This window comes from Tiliqua scincoides, chromosome 6 (assembly GCF_035046505.1).
Source record: "Tiliqua scincoides isolate rTilSci1 chromosome 6, rTilSci1.hap2, whole genome shotgun sequence".
Taxonomy (NCBI): domain Eukaryota; kingdom Metazoa; phylum Chordata; class Lepidosauria; order Squamata; family Scincidae; genus Tiliqua; species Tiliqua scincoides.
In genome coordinates this window covers 41,928,881-41,952,910 of record NC_089826.1, presented here as the reverse complement: position 1 = coordinate 41,952,910, position 24,030 = coordinate 41,928,881, and the positions used below count along the sequence as shown (strand labels likewise).

The 24,030-nt window shown below is 40.2% G+C and overlaps 1 protein-coding gene across 1 annotated transcript in view; it reads left to right on the top strand.

Annotated features, from left to right (window-relative positions):
- TTC29 (tetratricopeptide repeat domain 29) overlaps positions 1–24,030 on the top strand; it is a 138,304-nt gene that overhangs the window by 3,614 nt on the left and 110,660 nt on the right. Inside the window, exons 3-4 of the mRNA XM_066632422.1 lie at positions 17,368–17,591; positions 22,640–22,825. Of these exons, the coding sequence (XP_066488519.1) occupies positions 17,368–17,591; positions 22,640–22,825 (410 nt within the window). The remainder of the gene's footprint in view (positions 1–17,367; positions 17,592–22,639; positions 22,826–24,030) is intronic.

The following is a 24,030-nucleotide window of genomic DNA, read 5'->3' as shown; positions in this document are numbered from 1 at the left end:
GATAGCATCGCTGCCTTCCCCCCGCCCCCGCCGCCTCCCTCCCCTCCCCTACAAGGACTTACTGCTGTCCTCAAACTTCCTGAGAGTTTGAAAACCACAGGTCTATGGGGGAAAAAATTAGTCCAGAAAAGCAGTCAAGTCACAGCTGTAGTTCAGAGGCACAAATATCTAGTCAGCAACCAAATGCCAGATGAAACAGGTATGTTTTGAGCCCTCACCAAAAAGCCATGAGGAAGGGAGTAGTTCTCAGTTTCCCTAGAAGGGAATTCCATAATTGTGGTGCCACTACAGAAAAGGCTTGCCCCTGAGCTGCCACCTCTCTCACTTGGGACAGAGGCCACCCTTGTAGATGAGCCCCCCAGATGTCCTAAGAGGGAAGGCTGGACTGTGTGGAAGGAGGCGGTCTTTCAGATAGCCTGGACCCAGATCATGGAGGGCCTTAAAGATTAGAACTAGAACCTTAAATTGGGACCAGAAGTGAATGGGCAACCAGTGTAGCTGATGAAGCAGTGGTCCAACTGAATCTTACCATCTGGCCCCTGTAACCCCTTGACCCGCCACACTGTGCACTAATTGCATTTTCCAAACTGTTCTAGAGGGTTGCCCCACTTAGAGTGAGTTGCAGTAATCCAGTCTTGAAGTTCCTAAAGTATAGGACTGTAACCAGATCCAAACGGCTTAAGTGTGGTCTCAGTTGGTACACCAGCCTAAGCTGGGTGAACACACTTTTAGCAACTGCTGCCACCTGGTTCTCCAAAGAGAGCTAAGAATCCAGGAGAACTCCCAAGCTGCGCACCTGTTCTTGCAAGGGGAGTGCAACCCCATTCAAAGTGGCTAGATCAGGGGTCTCTAAACTTTTCGGCTTAAGTGCCACATTAAATATCTGGCACAGTGTCGAGGGCCAGAAAAAAAATTAAATATAAAATTTAAATAAATTCATTAGAGATGGAACTTAGATGAATGAAGAAATGAATGGGTTCAAATGTCCAGGACTTCCCAAGCACCAGTACAGCCCAAGAAATAAAGCACGCACTTAAATGGACCCCCGTTACCCCACCCCACAAGCACAACTCTGGTTGTGTTTGGACAACTGGGCCAGAGGCTCTCAGGGGATCAGAGGCTGGCCGAGGGCTCACCATGGGCCACATCTGGCCCCCGTCCCGGGGTTTGGAGACTCCAGGGCTAGATGATTCAGTACCTGTATAGAGGATTTCTTGACAAGGAGAACCTCTGTCTTTTCAGGATTTTGTTACAGCTTATTGGCTTTCATCCAGTCCCTATCCGCATCCCAACAGCACTCCAGGACTTCCACAGCTTCCTCAGAGAGAGATGGCAAAGAGAAATAGAGTTGGGTGTCGTCCCCATGTTGGTGGCACCCCACTTCAGATTCTTGGATGATCTCCCCTAGCAGTTTGCGATTTGCATATTTGGAGCAGAGTTTGAATCCAATCCCATCCTCCCTCCACCCACTGGTGCAGCTGCGTCAAAAAGGAGTGTGCTGTATCCAGTGGGAGGGGAGCAGATTTGGAGTCTTCAGACCCCTCCATCATTCTCTTGCTCAGCAATGGGTCTCCTTGAACTGATGCCAGCTCTTTAGCTGGCGCAATTTCAAGGAGAGAAAGGGAGCAAGTAGGACACTGATGGAGGGAGATAGGATCTGGTGTATTCCACTTCAGCCAGATCCACTCTCTCCTGCAGCCTCTCTGCCCTCATTCCTCTCCTTGCCCCTCCACACCCCCACTGCTGCTTTACCTGCTCCAGTGGCTGTGGCTGGGTCTGGCAATAGACGGGGAGTGCTCTAACCTCTTGTGGCAGCACTCCCAAAGTGGCCACCAACAGAGCACTCTGCACATTGTCAGCAGCCATTTTGTGACAGCAGAACTCTGTTCTGCTTTTGCAAAGCACTAGGCCAGCAGCCCAGTCCTGCTGCTGAACTTCCCCACTCTCCCCCTCCCCAATTTTATTTGTTATATTTCATGGTATCTTTCTTGTGCAACTCATTAACCAAAGATTCCATGAGTAGTTTCAATTTTAAATGGTGACAACATCAAAAAGAAGAACTGCTATGGAAATTATGAGAACTAGCAGAAACCACTGATTTGAAGTAACCATTTGCATGATCTCATTCCTAAGGTCTGTTGCTCTCCTTGGGTAAATCAGGTACTTGCCATCTGGGATTTCCATGAAATCTCAAAACCTAAACTCTTGCCTCTAGAAGTCAACTGCTTTAGGCTTGGGGAAGTTTGAGTCCGTAAATCAGCCATGAAGCTCTGGCCCTTGGGCTCTAACCTCATCCTTTTCGTAGTAAGGAAACCTCTAGTGCATTTCAAAATGTTTAACTCTGGTCATGCCTCTGGTAGGATCGTAGTACAAGGTATAAGATAAATAACCCTTTTGGTCTAGAAAAGTGATTTCTTCAAACATTTGATGATTGATCACTAAAATGCAGAAGTAAGTATGTGTGCAATACTCTTCTACTTCCTCTTTATTGTTCAGAAGCTGTAGAATTCAGAAACTAAGACTAGGATCCAGTGGGATTCTTTTTTATTTTGAACAGAGACACTGCCCCTAATATTGTTTTTGCAAAAGAGAAATTTCAGAAGTGGTTTGACATGTGGCATTGGGGAATTGCTTTTTAAAAGACACAAGTCCAAAGTTTCCTTTGTGTGCAGAGTTGCACTGTCTTTTAAAATGACCAAGATAAAGATTGTAAAACATTTTGACCTTTTACAGGTTACAAACTGCTAATAAATATTTACGTCAAAAGAAATAGGCTAGGACTTTGTCGGGTTACTTGGAACAAAGGAAAGTGTTGCTGTCTGGTACATGATGATCATAGTACATTACTCCAATTCTTTTGCAATTACTTTTGTTACCTGTTGTTTCCAAGCTCAGTTTAAAGTGTTAGTATTAAATTTGTGATCTCCTGAAGTGGAGTTTGGAAGCAGTGATGGGCTGGATGTTGACAAACAAATTGAAATTTAATTCAGATGAGACAGAGGTGCTGGCAGTCAGTAGAAAAGTAGATCTTGGTTTGGGAGCTCATCCTATTCTTGATGGGCTAGCACTCCCTTTGAAAGAGCAGGTCTGTAACTTGGGGCTGCTTCTAAATCCAACCTGTTCCTAGAGGGACAGGCAGCTGCCATAGCCAGATCTCCTGGTGTACCAGCTGCATCCCTTTTTGAAGAATGAGGATCTGGTCACATTTGTCCATACCTTGGTCCTCTCTCAGATAGACTACTATGGCAGTATACTGTGCTTGAGGCTGCCATAAAGGTTATTTCAAAATTACAAGTGATGCAGAATGCTGAAGCCAGACTGTTAATTGCAAGAGTTACAGTTGCACTGACTTCTCATTGGTTTCTGGGTCCACTTTAAGAGCCATCTTTTCCATCAAGCATTTGGACTTTTGGATCAGAATGGCTGCTGTTTATTGCAACTATATTATGAATGTCTCTCACATCTCTGTTATTGTGGCTTTTTGATTTGTGTTTCATTTTATTGAATTGTTTTAATTGCTTTAAGCATGTTTTGTTAACTGTCTTTGAATCCATTGAGATGGATGGTGGATATAAATGTAATAAATAAATAAACCTTTAAAGCCAACAGACTGGTGCCAGATAACCACAAGGACCTTCTTTAGTTATAAAAAAAATGTCAGAATTTCAAAAACTGTGTCAGGGGTCCTGTTCTCTGGCCCATCTTCATTGTAAAGATAGCTAGTTGCCATAAGAGAGGGTCTTCTCAATTGTAATACTATCACTGTGACCCTTCTGGATTGTTTGTACCTTTAAAGACCATTTCATTCAGTAAGACTTTTACTGTTTAATCTGTTGTATGGTGCTCAAACTGCTTTTGTATTACTTTGTTCCCAGTTAATTTTCTTCCTATTTTCTTGATTGTTGTTTAATATTTATATTTTACTTCTGGTGTATGCTACTTTATTGTACCTCACTGTAGACAAGCAGAATAAAAACAAAATTAATAGTAATGGTGCTTGCTGGAAGAGATAGTTTAGTTAGGTCAGATTGCAGTTTGATCATCATTACTGACATTCTAAATTCTTTAAATATTCCATAATCTACAGTATGTAGCACAAATGTAGAAAACTTTTTAAAATACGAATGATACCATTTTTCATGGTGTCTGTTGTAATAATATGAGATATAATTTGAGTAGTACTAACGTCTCCAAATTGTGTCAATAAAATAAGTTTAAATAACTCAGGGATAAATGCATTCGGAAAATATGTGCTTGAAAATACCTGCCCCTGTTTCAGAGTTCTACAAATATCTAATACAAGAGGAAGAATGGCAGGCTGTGAATACACACAAAAAACACCAGAAATTCAGTGTCTGCACAGGAAATTTACATCAGCCTTCCTTTGAAAAGTTTGACCTATGATGTTTGTGTTGGTGCTGCTTTATTAAACTTTAGTGCTTAATGCACCATGTATGTTGAAATGTCTGAAATAATGCCTTTTAATAAATGATTTACTAAAATAGAAAATGTACCATTTTCTGTACCTGATGATTAGGTGCCATTCTAGTAGTTTTCTTATTTCTAAACAAACCACACGAATGAATGACATGAGTAAAAGGGAAAAGCTGCAATTGTGCTAAGAGGTTTTTTGTAATAGCATATAAAGCTTGGCGTCTATTGGATTCAGGAACCCATAGCAGTTGTTTCTTTCCTATTCACCAAAAAACGTTTTCAAGAAGCTTTATTTGAGAACTTTATTTTACTTTGCCAATCAAGTAAACAAATCAGTTGTCACTAAGAAGCCAGTGTGTTTGTACAGTATAATTGTTGTAAACAAAGGGCCAATTCACATTTAGCTAGGATGGATAGCTTATACACACCATGAAGCGAGAGACCAAGCCTTCAATTTTTGACACATCCTCCACAAGTAGAAAACTTAACATGGACTGAGGTCCATGTGTTATATTCCTACATACATAGGCCTTGCTCACAAGATATGATGTATTTCATTAACATTAATGGAATCGTATTATGCCTTCCGTAATATGTAGGTATCTCCATGCTACCCTGGACTACTTTTCCCTGCCTTCCCTACCTAAGTTTCTTTCCTTCATCTGGAAAACCTTTACAGCTGTCTCTGTAAAGAAAGTTTATAGAGAGTTTCACAATGAGAGTTTCAGTGACCCACAATACCGCTCTCAAGCACCAAACATGTTTAAAGCATAATTTTAAAAAGTTTTTAAAGGCCATTTCAAAATACTAAAAATCCAAATATGAAACTAAACCCAACTAGCAAGAGCAGTTTCCGCTCACATTTGTTGTCACTTTATTCACATATATGAAACTTGGACATTAAGCAATTTTAATGTGTAGAGAAATGGTTGTGAGATCTGACAGTAAATTCTGCTTCTTTCTGACCTTGCTGAATACAAATGGCTAGCCTGTTTTAGCATTTTATTTGGATCATACATATCGCCTTAATTTTAAATGTGGGGGGAAATGATAATAAAGATGTAGATTTTATAACAAATTCAAAATTAAACTCTTTTTCCTCTAAAGTCTGTACTGTTAATGGTGATGTCCAAGAAAAAAGTAATAGTAACTTCATCAGTAATTTCGTTTTCTCTGTAAACTGCTTTGTGAACTTTTCATTGAAAAGTGGTATATAAATACTGTTAATAATAATAAATAATAATATTAATAATACTGTACATGTTATAGAAAATTGTATAATTTTCACAATTTTACCTTGCTTGTTATAATGAAGATTTTGTGCTTTCATATTAAGGAAGGTTCTTTCTCAGAATTACATTCTTTTTACAGAGAGAAAGAATGTGCATTGTTATTCAAATCAATGGACTATCTATACTTTGATCTAGTCTGATAAGTATATTAGCATAATTAGTGAAAAACTAAAGAACAGGAAATAGTCCACTTTCGTGCAGAAACTTCCCTATACATTTTTATAAGAAGGAGACTTTTCTCAAAAAGGTTATAAAGTTCTAATCAACTTTTGTACATTATGTAGAAGTTCCATTTTCTAAACTCTGCAAAAGAAAGTTTCATATTTAATGGGGAATCATGAATAATTCCATTTATTATCTACTTCCTCCTTTCAAAGACATGATCTGGATAAAAGGCGGGGTGAATAATTTCAAAAAATACAATACATTTTTAATGGGAAGGTGCAAACTACAGATTCTCATGACTATTAGCAAGTGTAGAGGAAACAGAATTTTACTTGCAAAAACTCATCAAATTCTTGCAAAGATAAAATACAAGATACACTTAATAAAGAAGAACATCATGAACTGAAGTTTTTCTTTTTAATGCAACTTATTGTTTTTGCTAAGTTTAGTCCTATGGTTTTCTAAACCTTTCATTTCTCAGTAGTTCAGCAAATATTTAGTAAGAAATATAGGATATAAGTAAATAAGAGTGCCTTGTTTGAGATGCAGTATAGAGTTGCTATGGAAATATTCATTGTGTAAAATGATACAGAGGCGACTGGGAATTTTAGTTTGCTCCAGAATCTATAGAGTGCTGGCCTGTACACAAATTATCTTGCTTTTTAATCTTACCCAGAACACCTTCAAGCTGGGGAAAAAATTCTTAAGAATCTTAAGAGCATATGCATTCTAAAAAGAAAGGATGTGTAAACCTCAAATGAATGGTAATTTTGTGATATATTGCATATGCGATGCTAATGTTTTTCTTCTGATGATCCACTTCTGTAGTAGAGCAGGCTAGTAGTTGCCCTAGTTTCAAAGACAATGGAAAAACTGCTTTTCCCAAAATTCTCCACTAAGTGAAAAATAATGATTTTACCTTCTGAATATACTGTTCATTAAGACATTTACTTTTGTTCAAAGGAAGGCTTGAAGGTAAAATTGCTGAGTTCAACTAGAATTGAACAAATTCGGTTCACCTGCAATCCTCTACACACTGAGAGGTGGACCCAGTGAATCCAATGGGACTTACTTCTGAGTAAACATGACAGTGCTATTCCCCAGTGACTCCTCTTGTTAGTGGATCACTGTTCTAGAATACATTTTGGTTCTGCATAGAACTCTCACAGATGTACTGTTATCCCTTGTATTTCATGGCATTTTGATCGCCTTGTTTATAAAATGAACCTGTGTGTATTAAGTGTACATATAATCTTTCAAGGTATAGTCTACAAAAGTGTATGCCACAGAACAAGTGCCACAAGGCTCTTCATTGTTTTTATCTTTTCTAAGTTTGCATTAAGGAAACAGCTTAATAAAATACAGTGGCTTATTTTATTGCATTAGCATTCTTAAACAGAAAAATGTAATTATAATGATTGCCACTTCAGCAAACAGAAATAGAAAAGAAGTTGATTTTGAAGAATAGCACCCCCACTTCCTTCCCTGTCATTGACAGAGAATCACATTGTGACTAAAACTGCATTTTGAATTAGCTTAATTTTACAACGGTTTAGTACAACCATTTTCTTTTGCTTAAATTGCTTGCACACACCACTTCTAAACATACTCGGGTGAAAGTAAGTCTGTTTGTAAGGCTTGGAATGCATCCAAATACAGCAAATATTTACAAACATAAATTTATATTTACCTGTGTTGGCAAGGAGATATTTTCTTTCATTTGCAATCATTTCATCAGTGTCTTCCTTAGAATGGTTGTAATTGATTGGGTTCTTCCATTCTGACATTACTGAATTAGTGGTGTGGTTTTAAAGAAAAACGGATGCACAATGTATTGATTAAAGAATCCTTACAGGCACGCTGTGAACACACACTGATTGCACAATTTGGTTAAATGTGCTGTTTGCTAACAATGGTAAGGTGTGACAGAAAGAAATATTCAACAGATGACAAAGTGCCACATTGAAACTATTATTCACAAATGCCTATTTTTTAAATTTTTCTATTTAAGCAAAGCAATATTGTTCAAATGATTATACTGCTGAAATAGGCTGAAATAGGTCCAGCCTATATATACATCGATTTTTTATACACGGATTTGACTCAATACAAATTGCCCCTGCAAATTAGAAAGAATGTGCTGATCCCTGAAGAAAGGGAAAAATGCATCCCTTTAAAATCAGTTTTAAAAACTGAACAGTCCTTTAACAACAGCCTCCTTAATGAGAGAGCGAGAAGGCAGCAGGCTAACAATCCATCAATTCTTCTCTCTCCTTCGGACCCCTCCCTTCCCCCTACTTGTGAAAGAAATGTGATCATTTTGCATTGGTGAAGGGAGGGACTGAGTGAAGTGCTAATGGATTGTCTTCTTAATGACTTTTATCTTAGAGTCAAAAGGTCAGCAAGGCTGTTTTTCAATCACTGGAGCAAAGAAACTTTTTTAAATTGATTTGCTATAGTGTGTTTTTTTTTTACCACGTGAGTGCTTGGAACGGAACCCATGCGAATAATTAGTCTCAACCTGTACACTGTTCAAATTTTAATTATTAAATAAGTTATTGCAAAACAATACATATTTTTAAAAAATCAAGATATGCTTTTATAGACTGAAGGTCTAGGTCCTTGGTCTGTGCTCTTGCTTTTCTGCTATAAAATTTTAAGCAACTACTTTTTAAACAGGGTATTAACAAAGAATGATGTATAACTTCTTCTCTGAAATTAAAAAATAGGCTGGTATATGTTTCTGTGAAATTTAACTGAGACATGGGACTTTTTTCACTATAGCAGAAGTTTATTAGACTTCAATATGTAGCCGGCAAGTGTTGGTAACTATATCATCGTCATGGATATATTTTCCTGTAACTTATGAATATAATAGATTGCTGAAAGATTTGCAGTGTAATCCTATACATAGCTATTCAGAAGAAAGTTCCATTGCGCTGCATGGGGCTTACTACTCCCAAGAAAGTGTGTGTAGGATTGCAGCCGGGCAGCCCAATCCTAAAGGTAGTGCCACTGCCTGGTGCAGCGGCGCCATAGTAGCTAGTGCTGCATCCTAAGGCCTCGCTGCAGCTGCCTGAGGTGGTCTTAGGAGAAGGAGACTTATGCCCCACAATGGGGCTTTTCAAGTCTGTGCCAGCTATTTTGCAGGGCTCCACCGGTCCCACTCCCCTCCTGCCCGGGTTCTCCCCCCACCCTAACCGATAGGTGCTGGGCCAGTGCTGGCACTGACTCGGCACAAGGTGTCACGGGCATGTTTGCAACATCTAGCTGTTGGGCTGGAGGTCATATTGGGCCCTTAGTTTATTACTGTGTGAGAGGTAGCATTCTGTGCCAAAATTTCAGATATTTATTAATAAGCAAACAAAAAAGAAGATAGTAGTGATAGTGTTTTGAAACAGTTTTCTGGCAGCCTATTGACACATGGTAACAAGCATCATTGTCCTTCTCCTGTAAAGGTAATGAGAAAAAATATAACCAGATGTTAGAAGTATATGTTAGAAGTATAACCAGAAACCAATTAAAGGAACAACTTAAAACAATGTAAATTGTATTTTGTCCTTTAAATGAAATATTCAGAGTTAAAAATAAAAATGGTTGCAACAACATTATTCAGAATTCCTTAATTTAGTTTAAATCCAGTAATGTGAACACACATGAGATGAAGCATTTACTATATAGGGTTCCTTGAAGTATGGTGATCTTGCACTATTCTTGAAAACTTTGCTTCTAGTTTACGTTGGCTAAAAGAGGGGCATAATAAATGTTATTAGAAGATGAAATCTGATGCTCAAATTTGTAAGAGTATGTCACCCTTTTAAAAATAGTTCTATTATAAAAATTGACAGCATGGAATGGTAGTTAAAACTACTAAACAGAAGTACTATGTTTGCTCACATTTGCAAACCATGTTTGCGACCCTCCCGGGCTGATGCACAGGACTTGTGCCAGCCTAGGGTGCAGTTAGGCTTGCACCCTCAGTCAAATAAAAGAAGAAAAAATATAAAGATTTGTTTCAAACCACATCCTTCTCAGAAGGAACTTAAATGAAGCAGTGTGAAGTCAACCAAAGGAGGCAGGACGTCCCATAGCAGGTAAAGAACACTCTTTGTGAGAAGTCTTTCATATGTTTGCTGTCAAGCTACTTCTTATTTATATATTTATTCACATTTATACCACTCTTCCTCCAAGAAGCTCAGGGTGGTGTATATGGTTCCTCCCCTCCTTTTGTCTTTACAGCCCTGTGAGGTAGGTGAAACAGAGATAGTGACTGGCCTAAGGTAACTTACCAAGGTCACCTAGGTAACTTCATGTTTGAGTAGGGATTTGAACCTTAGATCTTCCAGGTCTAACACACAAGTCTAAGTCCAACCATTATACCATCCTTGCTCTTCTTTCATCTCTTCTATACTCTCTCTTGTGCCAGCTACAGTCAAGCCTTAAACTGGGCATGGCCCATCAAGGTTTTATAACGTTGTGTTATGTGACAAGCTATAAAATCTTGCAACCGGACTGTGTTTTAAAGTTTTAAACAGTTATTTTTGGAGTAATCATTCAAATCATTGTGGCATAATTCCAGAAATAGGCATTTCATACATGTTCACCATGGGTACAGTCCACATCCCAATAAAGTTACTAGAAAAGCTCTCATTGATGCTAGTGGTTGAGGATCATACCTAATGCATTTGATTATATTTTTGAACTTTTGTTCAACAATACTTATAGTGGACATTTCCTGAATATAACAGGATTCAACTGCAATATTGCTGAATTTCCAGTAGGTGCCCCCAGAGGCCATTCTACCTATTGAAAAGCTTTATTTTTAGTAACTGTATCCTTTAATATTAGTTTCTAGAATAATATAATGTTCATATTAATTTTAAAGCTGGAACAAGCAGTGTGATAATAACAAACACTGAAGGTTTCTAATAATTTCTTGCAATTTGAAAATTAGCTACGTTATGAGATGTCTATCATTCAATGGATGTTAAAAGTTAGGTTTTAAAATTCGGAACCTTGTTGTTTGCAAATCATGGTACTGGCTTCTTTCTTTAGAAGCAACATTACTCCAATTTTTTTTCAAATATATGAGTGCATTGGAATAATACAATATAAATAATTCTTAAGCTTTAAGATAAATGGTATATGCTTATTACATATTAACAGATTTGAGTTTCAAATAATACTTTACTTTATTTGAAAACCAGTGTTACTTTATTTTCAGGCTATATCTCTATCTCAATACATTTATGTAAACCATAGCATGATAGTATGCTAAGTAATCAGTAAAGGTTGTGACAACAGTTTAAGCAATTTTTCTTACAAAGTTGTCAACTTATCCCATACATTAGCAATAATAAAAGTGTTTAGCTTTGCAAGTCAGGGAGCAGTGGAGGGACATGCTGCCAAGTACAAATTGGCGGCTAAGGAAGTTGGTTAACAGCCTAACCGTATGCTTTCCTCCCAAAACAGCTTGTGGGGAAGCAGTCCTGGGGAGAGAGTTTCCTCTGGGCAAGGAAACATTTGTTTTGGACCTCAGACCTGCGCTGGAAAAATTGCTGGTGCGGGTTCGCATGGACCCGGGTAGCAGTATTGGGTCTGGGAAGGAGGCTAAGATTTGGCAGATACTGCTGTCACTGAACTCACCCCCTTCTTAGAACTAATACTCTGCCCCCATTGCTGCCTGTTCTGTCCCCTGCCCCTCCACTATGCATGCCTCTAAAAGCCATTTTAAATGTTCTGTCCAATGTGTTCTGCTGTCATAAAACCTTCTGTGCACTGGTCCAGTCCAAGATAGGACTGGCCAGTAGTTTCCCTTCTTTCTTCTTCTTCTAATGCTGTCACACTTTCTTACTTTCTTTTTGAAAATGTGTTTTTATCTTGTTTTAATTCATGTTTTTAACAGTGTTTTTAATGATTATTGTAAGCTGCCTTGAGTCCCTTTGGGGAGAAAGGCGGGGTACAAATAAGTAAATAAATAAATAAAATAAGTTTCTCTTTCAGTTCATCATATTTTCAATTTTTCACGTGTCCAGCACTTTGCAAACTACTGTTAAACCGGCAATCCTATTAATAAAAATCTTTCCATGATCCTTGTGATTTAGACAATTAATGACTTGTCTCTGTTTCTTTTTATTACTAAGCCTTTTTAATATCTTGTACAATCTGTGTCTGACTTTTCTTCAAATTCCCTTTTAAAAATAATATTTAATAATTTTATAGCTTTGTTTGAGTGCAGAAAGCATTTCACATGTATTATCATGATGTAATTATTACAACAACCCTGTAAAATAAATGAACATAATATTATCCTCATATTGTAAATGGGGAAAACTGTGGCTGAAAGTGAGTGTCTTGCTTAAGGTCGCCTGGTGAGTTCATGGCAGAGGCAAGATCCAGACCTGGGCTGTCCCTATTCACCATGAGCAGCTCAATCCTAACTAAATCCCCATTTGGTGATCCAGTGGTGCAGGTGTGGGCTATGCTGCATACTGCAGGGAATTTTCAGCTGCTGGAGATCTTCTCGGGGTAGGTAAGGGGACAGTTGTCCCCTTGTCCCAGGGTAAGCCCCCACAGCCACTATGGGTGAATGTGGACTTGCACTAGTGATATCTCTGGTGCAAATGAGTTGATCCATGCAGGGGGATCAGGTCTAAGAAGGGGGTTAGGATTTAGTGTGTGCTGCCAAATTCGTCCCCCCCCCAGGCCTGATCCACCAACCCCTGCCACATATCCTCCCCATTCTGTCTTCCTCCATCCCATTCAACCCCCTCCTCACCCTTGCCCCACCCCATTCCACTTTATGTGCCAGACTTACCTCTTCCAGTGGGCCTCTACTGCTCTTCCGGCGCATGCAGGAAGGCTCCACCAGTGCATCAGCTCCCTGCACTGCTGCAAAGTATTTTTAGTGCTACTGCAGCAACCTGCACTGGTAGAGCATATGTTCCGCTGGTGCAGGCCTTGGATAGGATTGGGCCATGATGCTCTTGATCACTATTCTACACCAGCCTTGGATTCCTTCCTGTCTTATGATTCTATGAAATTGTTCTCATTCCTTGTTTTAATGGCTTTGGACTCAAGATACTTTTGTAGAAATGGCATGAAGATGTGATATTTACCATTCCCTCCTTTGTGTGCCATCCCCCAAAGGGTCAGACGCTACCTGAGGAGCCAACTTTCAGCCAAGTGCAAGTACTCTCAGGAAAGGAGAGTGGTGGAAAAGTCCCTTTTCGTTCAGGAAGAAAGAGCTTATAACAGACACCTCCTTGCAGCAGTATTTCAGCCTTTAGGAGGCTGGAGATCAACATCTGAGCAGGTTATCAGGTTATCAGTTCTCTGATCTAAGGTTAGAACCCAGTTCTATCCAACTGAAGCATGTGCTGCATCTTGGGGGGGGGGGGGCAGTCATGAAGGTCTCCTCAAGGTAAGGGAATGTTTGTTCTGGGGCTGCATCAGTGCCTGAAAGTTGAATAGGATTAGGCCCTTAGTCTTTTTTGTCTCTAGCTTCTGAAGTTTTCTCTCTCAGTCCTGATGCATTAACACTTCATAATCTACATTATTGCTCATCTATGTCTAGGACTGCATGTACTCTGCAACTTTGCCCACACTCTACTGGGCAGTGGTTTTTGTTTTTGTTTTGTTTGTTTGTAGGCTTAAAGCAGGAACAGGAGAGCTGCTTTTCTTTTATTTAACCCATTTCTGCCCAGCCCACAAGGGTACACATTTGATCCCTGTTGCGTGTATGCAACGTTAGGTAGGAATCAGCAGTTCATTTTAGTTTTGTACAGATTGCTTTCTCTGCATTGGCTTCCATTTCTTATAGTCTATAGCAGTGGTTCTCACTTTTAGGGAGCATTACTCCCTAAGTAAGTCTTTGCGGGGGAGGGGTGAGGGCAAAAATGCGATTCCCAGAATTGCATCACTAAGGTGGGCGAGAAGGGTGTGCTTTTACTTACTGTGGGCTTCTGCAAGTAGCAAGAGGTGCAGGGAGCCCCTGAGGCTTGGAATGTTGAGAAACCAAACCACCTTCTGCAAACTGGAAGTGGTTTCCATGTGCTGTTTCTCAACATTCCAAGACTCGAGGAGCCCTGTGGAGGTCTGTGCAGGGTTCCCCATACCTCCCACTGCTTGCAGAAGCCCACAGTAAGTAAAAGCACCCCTCTGACCACCCTTAGCAACGCGGATGCTGGGGATCGCATCATTGCCTCTCCCCTTCACCTGCCCCTTAAAGGGACGGAGAAACTTTATATGAACTAGTGCATCGTGACCCACCAGTTTGAGAACCATTGGTCTATAGGAAATGGAAGCTACAGGCTATAGAATTCCATCTTCTTTAATTAGTTTATCAATGTCTTCATGCATTGACCCCATAACTTTCTGTTCTCATAACTCTTTTTACTTTGTCTTGTTCTAGTGGTACTTCTTACAAAACTTACATTCATCTTTTCTTTTTTGTGCCCTTTTTCTCTTGTTACTCCTTAACAGCCCAGTCCTGAGCTGCCTGCTGTGCAGAGGGGCAGTGGTGCCAAAATGGCTTCCACTGCATCCAGGGCTCGCTAGGCAATTGCCACTGCCTCCTTGGGGGATGGGGACATTTGCCCCCTTCCTCCGGGTAAGGGAGTAGACCCTGTAGTGGGGCTACTCAAGTCTGTGCCAGCTATTTAGTGGCACAGAGTTGAGAGGCTCTTTGTCGGGCTGGAAGTACCACTGCAGGGGTATGGATCCAGTGGAGCAGAGCTCTGTCAGTCCAGCCACTCTCTCTCCCTGCCCTGCCTTCCCCCTCCTTCCCATACCCCAGAATGCCTCCCCCCACTCGCACTCACCTCTCCACTGCTGAGAGCAAGGGACGAGCTCCAAGCAGCGTGTGATGGGCCTCCAGCCAGCGCTGACTCACCATGGACTGGCACTGAGCAGGTACCAGCACTGACCCAGCGGTGCGTCTCGCAGGCATGCCATACAGCACGTTTGCGCCACTCAGTGCTGGAGGAGGGCTGGTGCTGGGTCTTTAGGATTGGGCCCTAAGTCATGAATGCCCTGTCTCATGATACTAAAACATTTCTATTAGTTTGTGTCTTAAAACAGAAGACATTGTAATTATTCTTCACCTTTACCTGTTAATTTGGAATTTCCCTTCTACATTCCTATTGTTTTTTGCACATTAGATTATAAATCTGCAGAGAGGCCTGTCTTTCATTAATAATAATCTTCCTAAAACACATTATGAACAAGCAGTGTACAGTACATAAAATTAAAAGTGTAGATAGGTTTCTGAGTCTTACTGTAAACATTGTTATCTTTGTTCTTGAAGAACTGTTTATTAAGTGATATGCAGTGAGTCTAGCCTCAAGCTAGTGGAACAGTGTAGTTAAAAGGCTCCGTTTTTAGTGAAAAAGCTAGTAATACAAATTGAAGTTCTGCTCTTGACTTTCTGTATATAATGTTATTAACTGGTAAATGCCATCACCCTTTTCTAAAGTTTGATCATATACACCACCCTCTGCTAACTAAAGAGCAATGGTTCTCAAACTTCCCTGGAGCTTTACTCCCAGGGTAAGCCTTTGTGGGGGAAGAGGTGAAGGCAGTGACTCGCATAGCTAACGGAGGTGGAGGAGGAGTGCTTTTACTTACTAATGTGTGTAGGATGCTGCAGGAGGAGCGGCGAGCCCTGTACAGCCCTCTGCAGGGCCCCCCAAGTCTTAGAATGTTGGAAAATTTGCAACGAGGAAGTGTTTTGCACTTGTATTTTTCCAACATTCTAAGACTCAAGGAGCCCTGCAGAGGGCTGCGCAGGGCTCCCCTCTCCTTCTGCAATGTCATGCATACATCAATAGGTAAAAGCACCCCTCTTCCATCTCCATTAGCGACATGATCCTTGGGATTGCAACGCTGCCCCCCACCCCTTATAGGGATTGGGGGAGCTTTACATGAGCTGGTGGAATGGAACCCACCAGTTTGAGAACCACTGCTTTAGATTGTTAAAATATGAGCAAAGCAATGTTCTTAGGTAAGATATACCTGTATTTCAATGGATATAATTTTTTTTAAAATGCATGTTTAATATGAGGACCTATTTTTATTTAACTCTAAAGGGTAACATTTATGTGGGATTTAACACTGGAATACTGTAACACCAAACAAACAAAACCCATTAAAGAATGACTCAAATGTAGCTGGATTGATTACAATGGCATGTGGAGAGGTCCTTAGCATAGCAGGGTCTTCCATGTGAGTAGACAGTGAATTTTGTATTAATAAGTTAGCAGTCATACACAACTCAAATTAAGATTTGTTTTTCTCTAGGTCTGAAAGTCAGTTTATATAATTTCGTTATAGTACAAGCCCATGCATGTCTACTCAGAAGTAAGTTCCATTGTATTCAATGACACTTACTCCCAGGAAATGTGCATGGGGTGCAGCCTTAGAAAAGTATAGCCATATAGTGGCAGTTCCTAAATATAACATGTTTCATCAAACTGTATTGATTGTTGAAGTTGCAAATTATTCAATGAGATTTGGATTTTCTTTCCTACTTAGTGGAACGTAAAATATACATTTGACATGGTGTTTGGGATCCAATCTTACAACAATTTTCATTCATGGTGAAAATCCTCAGGGGACGATCACTGAGCACATATATTTGAGATCTTGTTGGGATAATGTCAGTGGTGGTTTAATGGACTGACTGCATAGGGCTCTAGAATTGTCACCTATAATTTAAAAGAATATTTGTATTATTTCTATAAATTATGCCTTGGAAGATGTTACCTCTTGAAGGTATTTAATTATACATGTTTTAGTATGTATATCTGATCCCTGTTTGTTAGTGGAATAACTTTGATATATCTTCATCATTCTATCTCTGTGGATCTGTCATTTGGTTTTAAAATTAGGTGGAAATTATGAAACTTCTGTGTTACTAAATTAGTCCCAGATGAAGACAGATTTTGAACATGGAAATAATACATATGGAGTATATAGTAGTTCTAACAAATACTGTGTCAGACATTTTAAACCAACCCACCATAACCTCCAGCAAAACTATTTAACATATACATTGTTTTGACATGCAGTGTATGCTTAGTTTTCCCCACTGCTCACTGTTTTAAGCAAACTGTGAGCTTGTGTTCAGTGGACAAATGCCAAGAAGGTTTGTGTTTGTGTTTTGTTTTTTTCTGTGTAGGTTAACTCAGTTGACCTTCTTGGCTGATATCAATTGCAGAACAGTGTTATATTTATAATGCAGGTCTTGTAGAAATAATGTTTAAATTCCTCCTTCAGCTTTCTCCTTTTCTATTTTGAAGATATACTGGCATGATGATCATGAGCTAATGAAAATAACACTTGTCACCTTTTAATCACTGTTGTGTACCAGCATATTTTTTCTTGCTTTTTTTTTTTTTTTTGTATCACAGTTCCTTTCCCTGAAAGAGCATAATTCAGATTTAAAGGATTAAAATCTTCCTTTTAAAATTTTCAGTTACCGGAATTCATACAAGAAGAACATCTGCATAGACATGCTGCGACAGGGTTATCACAAGTCTTTCGCTGAGCTCTTTACTCTGATAGAGAAGTGGAATGCCTTGAGGGAGGCTTCAGGGCCTGGGTCAGCCATATGGCTGGAGAAGTCCCTAGAGGAGCAGCCTGATAAGCTGGATCAGCTTTACTACTTCCTGACCAGGACTGAGGCAGCCCAGCGATCAGGTAAATAGGAGAATTCTGGGTAATGGAGCAGCAAGAGTTGCAGTAGCGTGTGCCTGAGGGAAGATTCCAAATTGTTTCATGTATGAATTTGAAACATTACTGGAACTTAGCACATTTCAGCCTTAGTCAACTAAACTGTATTTATAGAATAAATGATGGATCTAAATTACGAGGCTTACAGTTACAGGGAGACATTCCTGTGACAAAACAAGAGGAACTCTCCGTGTGTATATATAATGATGTCACCAGAACCCTTCTGAAATATTTACACATGATAACTTACATTCCAATTACAGCATCTTCCAGAGTTTTCATACTGTTTATTTCTTTTGACATTTTGATCTTGTAATAAAATATTTAAACTGAAAATAATACTTTTGTATTATATAATACTGAAAAATTGTATTATAAAAATTGTATTATAATAATACTGACAAAATACTTTTGCAATAAAAGTATTTAAGCTGAAAAATGCAACACAAATATTATTAATAATAATATATCTTTTTTTCTTTGAAGAATATGGTCATTTTTCTAGGGCATACCATACCTTATCCTGCAAGTCCCAGGTCATGTAGCTTTTCTGTTTGTGCTTGAAAATGGAAATATCCCTGTTAATATGCTTTTATAAAAAATGCATTAATTATATTCCTCAGACTGCAGTAGTTCTATGGAATTTTTGTCTGCAGTCTACTTATACATGCTTAAATGCACAGACATCAGTGGAAATAATTTATGCACAAATGGTGAATGCATGGAGCTATAAGATAGGAAGACCTGATAGATCAACATGGATTTCTGGGGGAAAGCCTCTGAAAATGCATCTAAAGTATTTGAAGGGGGAAAAGCCTCACATCACTGGCTTTTTGGTGCTTGCTTGAAAGAAAATGGATTGACTATATACCTAGACTGGTAAGAAACCAGAGGTGCCAGGAAGAAGCAGAAGAGGAAGATGAATTGTGATAAAGGGTTGGATGGGTAAATTTGTGTTACTCAAATAGGCTAATGTAGAGTTTATGGTATACCGGATATAAGAACAGGGATTGAAGGGCTATTAAATGGTTAGAAACAAAGGCAGTTGAATAGGGATGTGAAACTGCAAAAGACTGGTTTGAATCTGAGTGAAGGGACAGGAACCTGCATGAAGGAATATATTGCATTTCATAGGATAAATTTCATAGGATAAATTGGTATCTATCAAGTTCTAGACACTTTAGTGCGGTATTTATCAATGAGAAATTTTGCGCACAGTTTGTTTCCCATGACTCTGGAGTGTCTAGTAGCCTTAAGACATAGGTCTAGTACTGGGCTATACTATTTCAAGTTGTAGACGGGGGCCCTCACATATTTAAATGCTCACCTCAACAGAAAAATTCATGTACTGTACTTAGAAAACTGGCATGTTAGGAAGGCTAGTCTAGCCTGTTCCCCCATCCCATACTTATCTCAAGAGGCATATTCCACTGTGCTGCTGCTTGTCCCCAAGAAAGCTTTTACCAAACATCCCAGTTTCAAAGGAATTATTCTGTTAAAGCAGGACTGTCTCAGTTTTCTTGATAGTTACCTCAAAATATTTCTAGGTCCTAAAAATTATTCTGAAAGTATGTCTTTAAATGGCTGTGCTTTTTTCATGTGACTCCAACCTATTGGACCAGTTTGTGTCCAAGATAATTATTCTGAAATGGTTGTCTTTTTGCACTACTATAATTCTTATTCACTGGAATGATAGACACTTGAGGGTCACTAAAGTTCATTCAATCAAGTCTGTGACAGTAACAATAGTTAGCCTCGGGTCACTCTCATCTCTTGAGAGGTGTAGGGTACTTACCTCAACCTATTTTCATAATTTTACAAAACTCTACTGCCTTGATATTCACTACAAAGAGAGGCTAAAGCTATCCAATCTGTAGTTGTTTTATTCTTCCAGTTAGCAATCTTTTCATCTTCTTCATTCTTCCTTTATTTTATCTGTTTACATGTGCTATATTTTATGGTACCATCTAATTGGCTTCTTAGCATCAGTGCTTGCTGGCACATTTTCTGTTGAATTTGAGAGAACGTACTGCTTGGTATCTTTAAGAACTGGAGAGTCAACACTGAATGCAACATGTAATATTTAAAAATGACTCATATATTGAAATGATAATTTTACTTCTTCCGAAGTGGGCTTATAGTGGCAGAATTATATGTAATATTTGTATAGCTTGTCCGAGGGGAAAAACAAAGGGGGAAGGAGATTTTCCCCTTCTCCAGAGGGGAAGATTCCCTGTTCTTCTGCCTCTTTTTGATGCTCTCTCTCATACCACTCACCTCAAAAAAGATAGCATAAGCATGCCAGTTCTTTGGATTTCTCAAATTGATTTCAAAGGGTTCTTCATAAGCTGAGAGACTTGCATGAGTTCAGTATGACCTCTGGATATACAAAAATTACAACTCCAAGCAGGTCTGTTCATCCAAATAAGGAAGGCCAGAACACAATGACCAAGAGATTATCAAGTGAGGACTCAGGGCCCAGTCCTATCCAACTTTCCAGCATCAGTACAACCACAATGCAGCCCTGAGATAATGGAACAAACATTCCCTTATCTTGAGGAGGCCTACATGGCTGCCTCCCCACCACAGGAAGCAGTGCACGTCCCATTGGCACTGGAAAATTGGATAGGATTGGGCCCCCAGTCCTGAATGCCAAGGAAAAGATACTCCTGCATGGGGGAGGGCAGTGAAGTGTTACAAACAATAATGTTCTGCCAGGTAACGGTGACAATCTGGTAACATTGCAAAATATTGTATTGCAAAATGAACTGGAATAGTCCAGGGAGACCAAAGGAAGTGATTCTTTCAAGGCAGCAAGTTGCGGGGGGGGGGGGGGAGTGCCCATCTCTGTCTGCCAACTTGCCCCCACTGCTTCTTCTTCTCCTTCCCCTCCCCCTGGATTGGAAAAAGAAGATGGGGACAGAAAGTAAGAGGCAGTGTGGAAGGTTGGAGAGAGGTGAGCTAGAACATTGGAGAGTGGGAGGAGTAGAGGCTGGCACATCATTGGTTAAGGGAGAGCAGCATTTGGAGAGAAAGGTGGTGTTGGGCTGCAGTGGCATACCTCTGGTGGGCAACAGGGACAAATACCCCAGGCACTGCGTCTGTGGAGACGGTGTCACCAATCTCACCCCCCGGTGCCTGTTTATCCCCCTCCTCCTAATGAAGGAGGAGGACAGTACAGAATCGCACCCAGAGTAGCTGCAAGTTGCGGCCACCCCGGCCACAATTCAGCAGCATTCTGGGCCACCCTCTCCCCCTTAGAGGAGGAAAGGAAAAGGACAGCCTAGAGCAGCAGCGTAGTGGGAGTTGCAACTCCTGGTCTGCTGCCGCACTAGGCCACCCCCTCCTCTTATCCTGTGTACAGCTTCCACTCTAGGCTGCTGGGAGAGGAAACGCACCTGTAGTGGCTGCGAGTTGCGGCCACTTTGGCCACAATTCAGTGGTGATCTAGACCACCCCCTCTCCTCCTATGGCAAGGTGGCCCAGATTGCTGCTGAATCATGGCTGAAGTGGGTGCAACTCACAGCCGCTCCAGGTGCAATTCTGGGCCACGTCTTTCATCTCTTTGGAGGAGATGAAAGACACAGCCCAGAGCGGCCCATAATCACACCGGGAGAAGCTTGGACTCCTGGCGTGATTCCTAAAGTGATTGTGGTGACGTGATGGCATCACTGCAATTACTTCCGGGTCAGGGACCAGGGGACGTAGAGTGCCATGGGGGCAAAACAGAGTGGTGGCCCCAGATGAGAAAAGCCCCGGACTGCCACTGTTGGGCCAGCCAACCCTGATAATTAATTAATTAATTAATAGTATTTATATACCACTTTTCAACTAAAAGTTCACAAAGCGGTTTACAGAGAAAAATCAAATAACTAAATGGCTCCCTGTCCCAAAAGGGCTCACAATCTAAAAAAAGATTTAGATCTTTATCTCCTTCTGATAAAGAAAGAGAATATGCAGATATAGACATTAAAACAGGATTGGTGTGGGTAATTTTATAGGGGGTTGCTGTGAAGTCAGACAGGTTCAGTTCAAGTTGTCCCTGAATGAGGTGCCTGCATGTTCTTCCTTTTTCCCTGAGCCACGTTACCCTTTTCCTCACCTTCTCCTCTTACTCCCTCCTACCCTAATCTCAACTTCTGCTCCAGCGCCCCTACTGCTGCTAATCTGTTCCTTCTGTTCCACCCCTGTCTTCTGAAAAAGCAGAGGCAGGGAATGAAAGAAAGAAGTACAGGGGAGTGAATAGGAGCTGTAGTACCTGCCATTCTTCTCTTCTACACTATCTTTTTCCACTCTCTTCAGAAGACAAAACAGGGAGCAGGAACAGAAGGTGAGGAGTAGCAGTGGCAGAGCTAGGGGCACCTGTATGGGCACAAAGAGATGACTGGTGGAGGCTCAGAGAGCACCCTGTCAGTCCACCAATCTGAGGCAGCTGGTCACTGAACTACTATAATGGGATAGCCCTGGAATGATCTGATTTTGCTCATCAAAGGGCATTCATACTAGCCTCCTGAATGCAAACTGATTATTTCCCTTCTTCCTGTGCTTCAGATACTTGATTCTGTTTTTCCGTGGCTATTTGTTTAAACATTGGTTTTATTTTTTAATGTCTTTCTACAAATAAAAATATCCGAAGTACAATAATAAGGTTCATGATTAACTTAAGGGCCAGTCAGACATTCTCTGCACCTCCAGATTCTGCTGTGGACTGGAAAATCAGGTTTCCATTGAGCTGGATCTGAGGGCGAAGATGGTATGTGTGCAAAACATCTGCATATTTTCATGTTTTTCTTCCTCTGTATGTATAAATTGATAATAAGCACCTATACCTGTGTGGGTTGTGCACAGTACAGAAATGGCACATCAGAGACATGCCTTTGTTCACATATTATATTATTTAGCTATAACTAAATGTAAGAAATTAATTATACCAGTAAGACTTTTTGTTGCAAAAAGTAAAGTATTAGTTATAACTACTAGTATTACTCAGATATTATTCTTTTCTTTCTACCAAGAGTACTATGAAGAGATGTATATTAACCAACTAAATTTGGCATATTGCTTCAACAAACCTGAAGATAAGTGGTTGAGGAATTACTTCTATGAGCAATGCTATAAAACTGCTCAACTGATTAAAATTGATGGTGGCAGGAAAGAAGCTGAAGCACACACAAATATGGGCCTTGTATATGAGGAACAAGGTAGGTAACTTATAGTTTTTATCATCGCATTTAGAATTATGGTCAGGGTCTCTGAAAATCTGCAAGATAGCAGTTGTAGTGTAGGACATATCTGCTGCAAAATCTAGCAGTTTGGCTATGTTTTTGAAAAACATGAAGACCATGTAAAATCTCAGTCTGTAAAGTGTTCTTAAGCCATGATTTCCAGGGTAACACCATGTTCTCTTCTGGGAAATCTGTTGCATCTTCCTCATCCTGAGATCCCATCAAAACCACAGTAAAGTCATGCCCTGCCTGAATATATGTAGTAAATTTGCTGTCACCAGAAATGCTGGATCAGGGTCACATTTCCACAACTTCACCAAGCTAGGAGTCTGCCAACTGTCAATCCTTACACTGAATTCTCTGAGGAGGGACAAAGATGGAGACTTGTCACCAACCTCCTTTTTTCACTTCTCACTAGTGCAGGCACCCCCATCCGATCACATATGCACTCAAGCCTCCACTGGGTAACTTGCAAGACTGAGCAAGGCATCAAAGACAGGATGCTGATTGCTGTATCTACAGGTTGCACTAGACAGGTTGGTTACATACAATTCAGAAGAAAATATTTATTGGGGATTAGAATGGAACAAAGAAAAAAAAACACCAAATTCTATACTTGAGATCAAGAGGCAAAATTCAAAATAAAATAAAAACAGAGCCTAAGGCTTCCCTTACATGAAGCACCCACTCATAACACAGCATCCTCCTGGCACAGAGGAAAATATCTTTCTAGGAGTTAACTCTTTCCTAGCTAGACAGCACCGTGGCTTTCATCTTGGCTTGGCTGGCATCTTCTAAAACCTAACTTACATCTTTCATCACCTGGCACATATTGCTCATTCAACCCAGTTTTTTGGGAGCCTACCCCTCTAAGCTCTGAAACACTGGTTTGAAATTAACAGATTTCTCACTCTCAAAGCAGGTGAGTGAATAAGATCAATAATCATGTGTGAACTAGGTTTTGGTCAGGGCTGTTGTTCTGTGGTGATGTCAGGCAGTCATGGGACTCCAATTTACGTTTGAAAGAGAAAGTCTATGTGTTATAAATGACCTAGAGTTCTGATCATAATGGAGAGTGCAACAGACCGCTTCCTAGATCAGCTTCAGTGTCCACAGAGTGCTGTCATTTAGGAAAATGGAAGTTTTCTCAGGAGGGGGTGCTTACTTATGCCATAAACCCT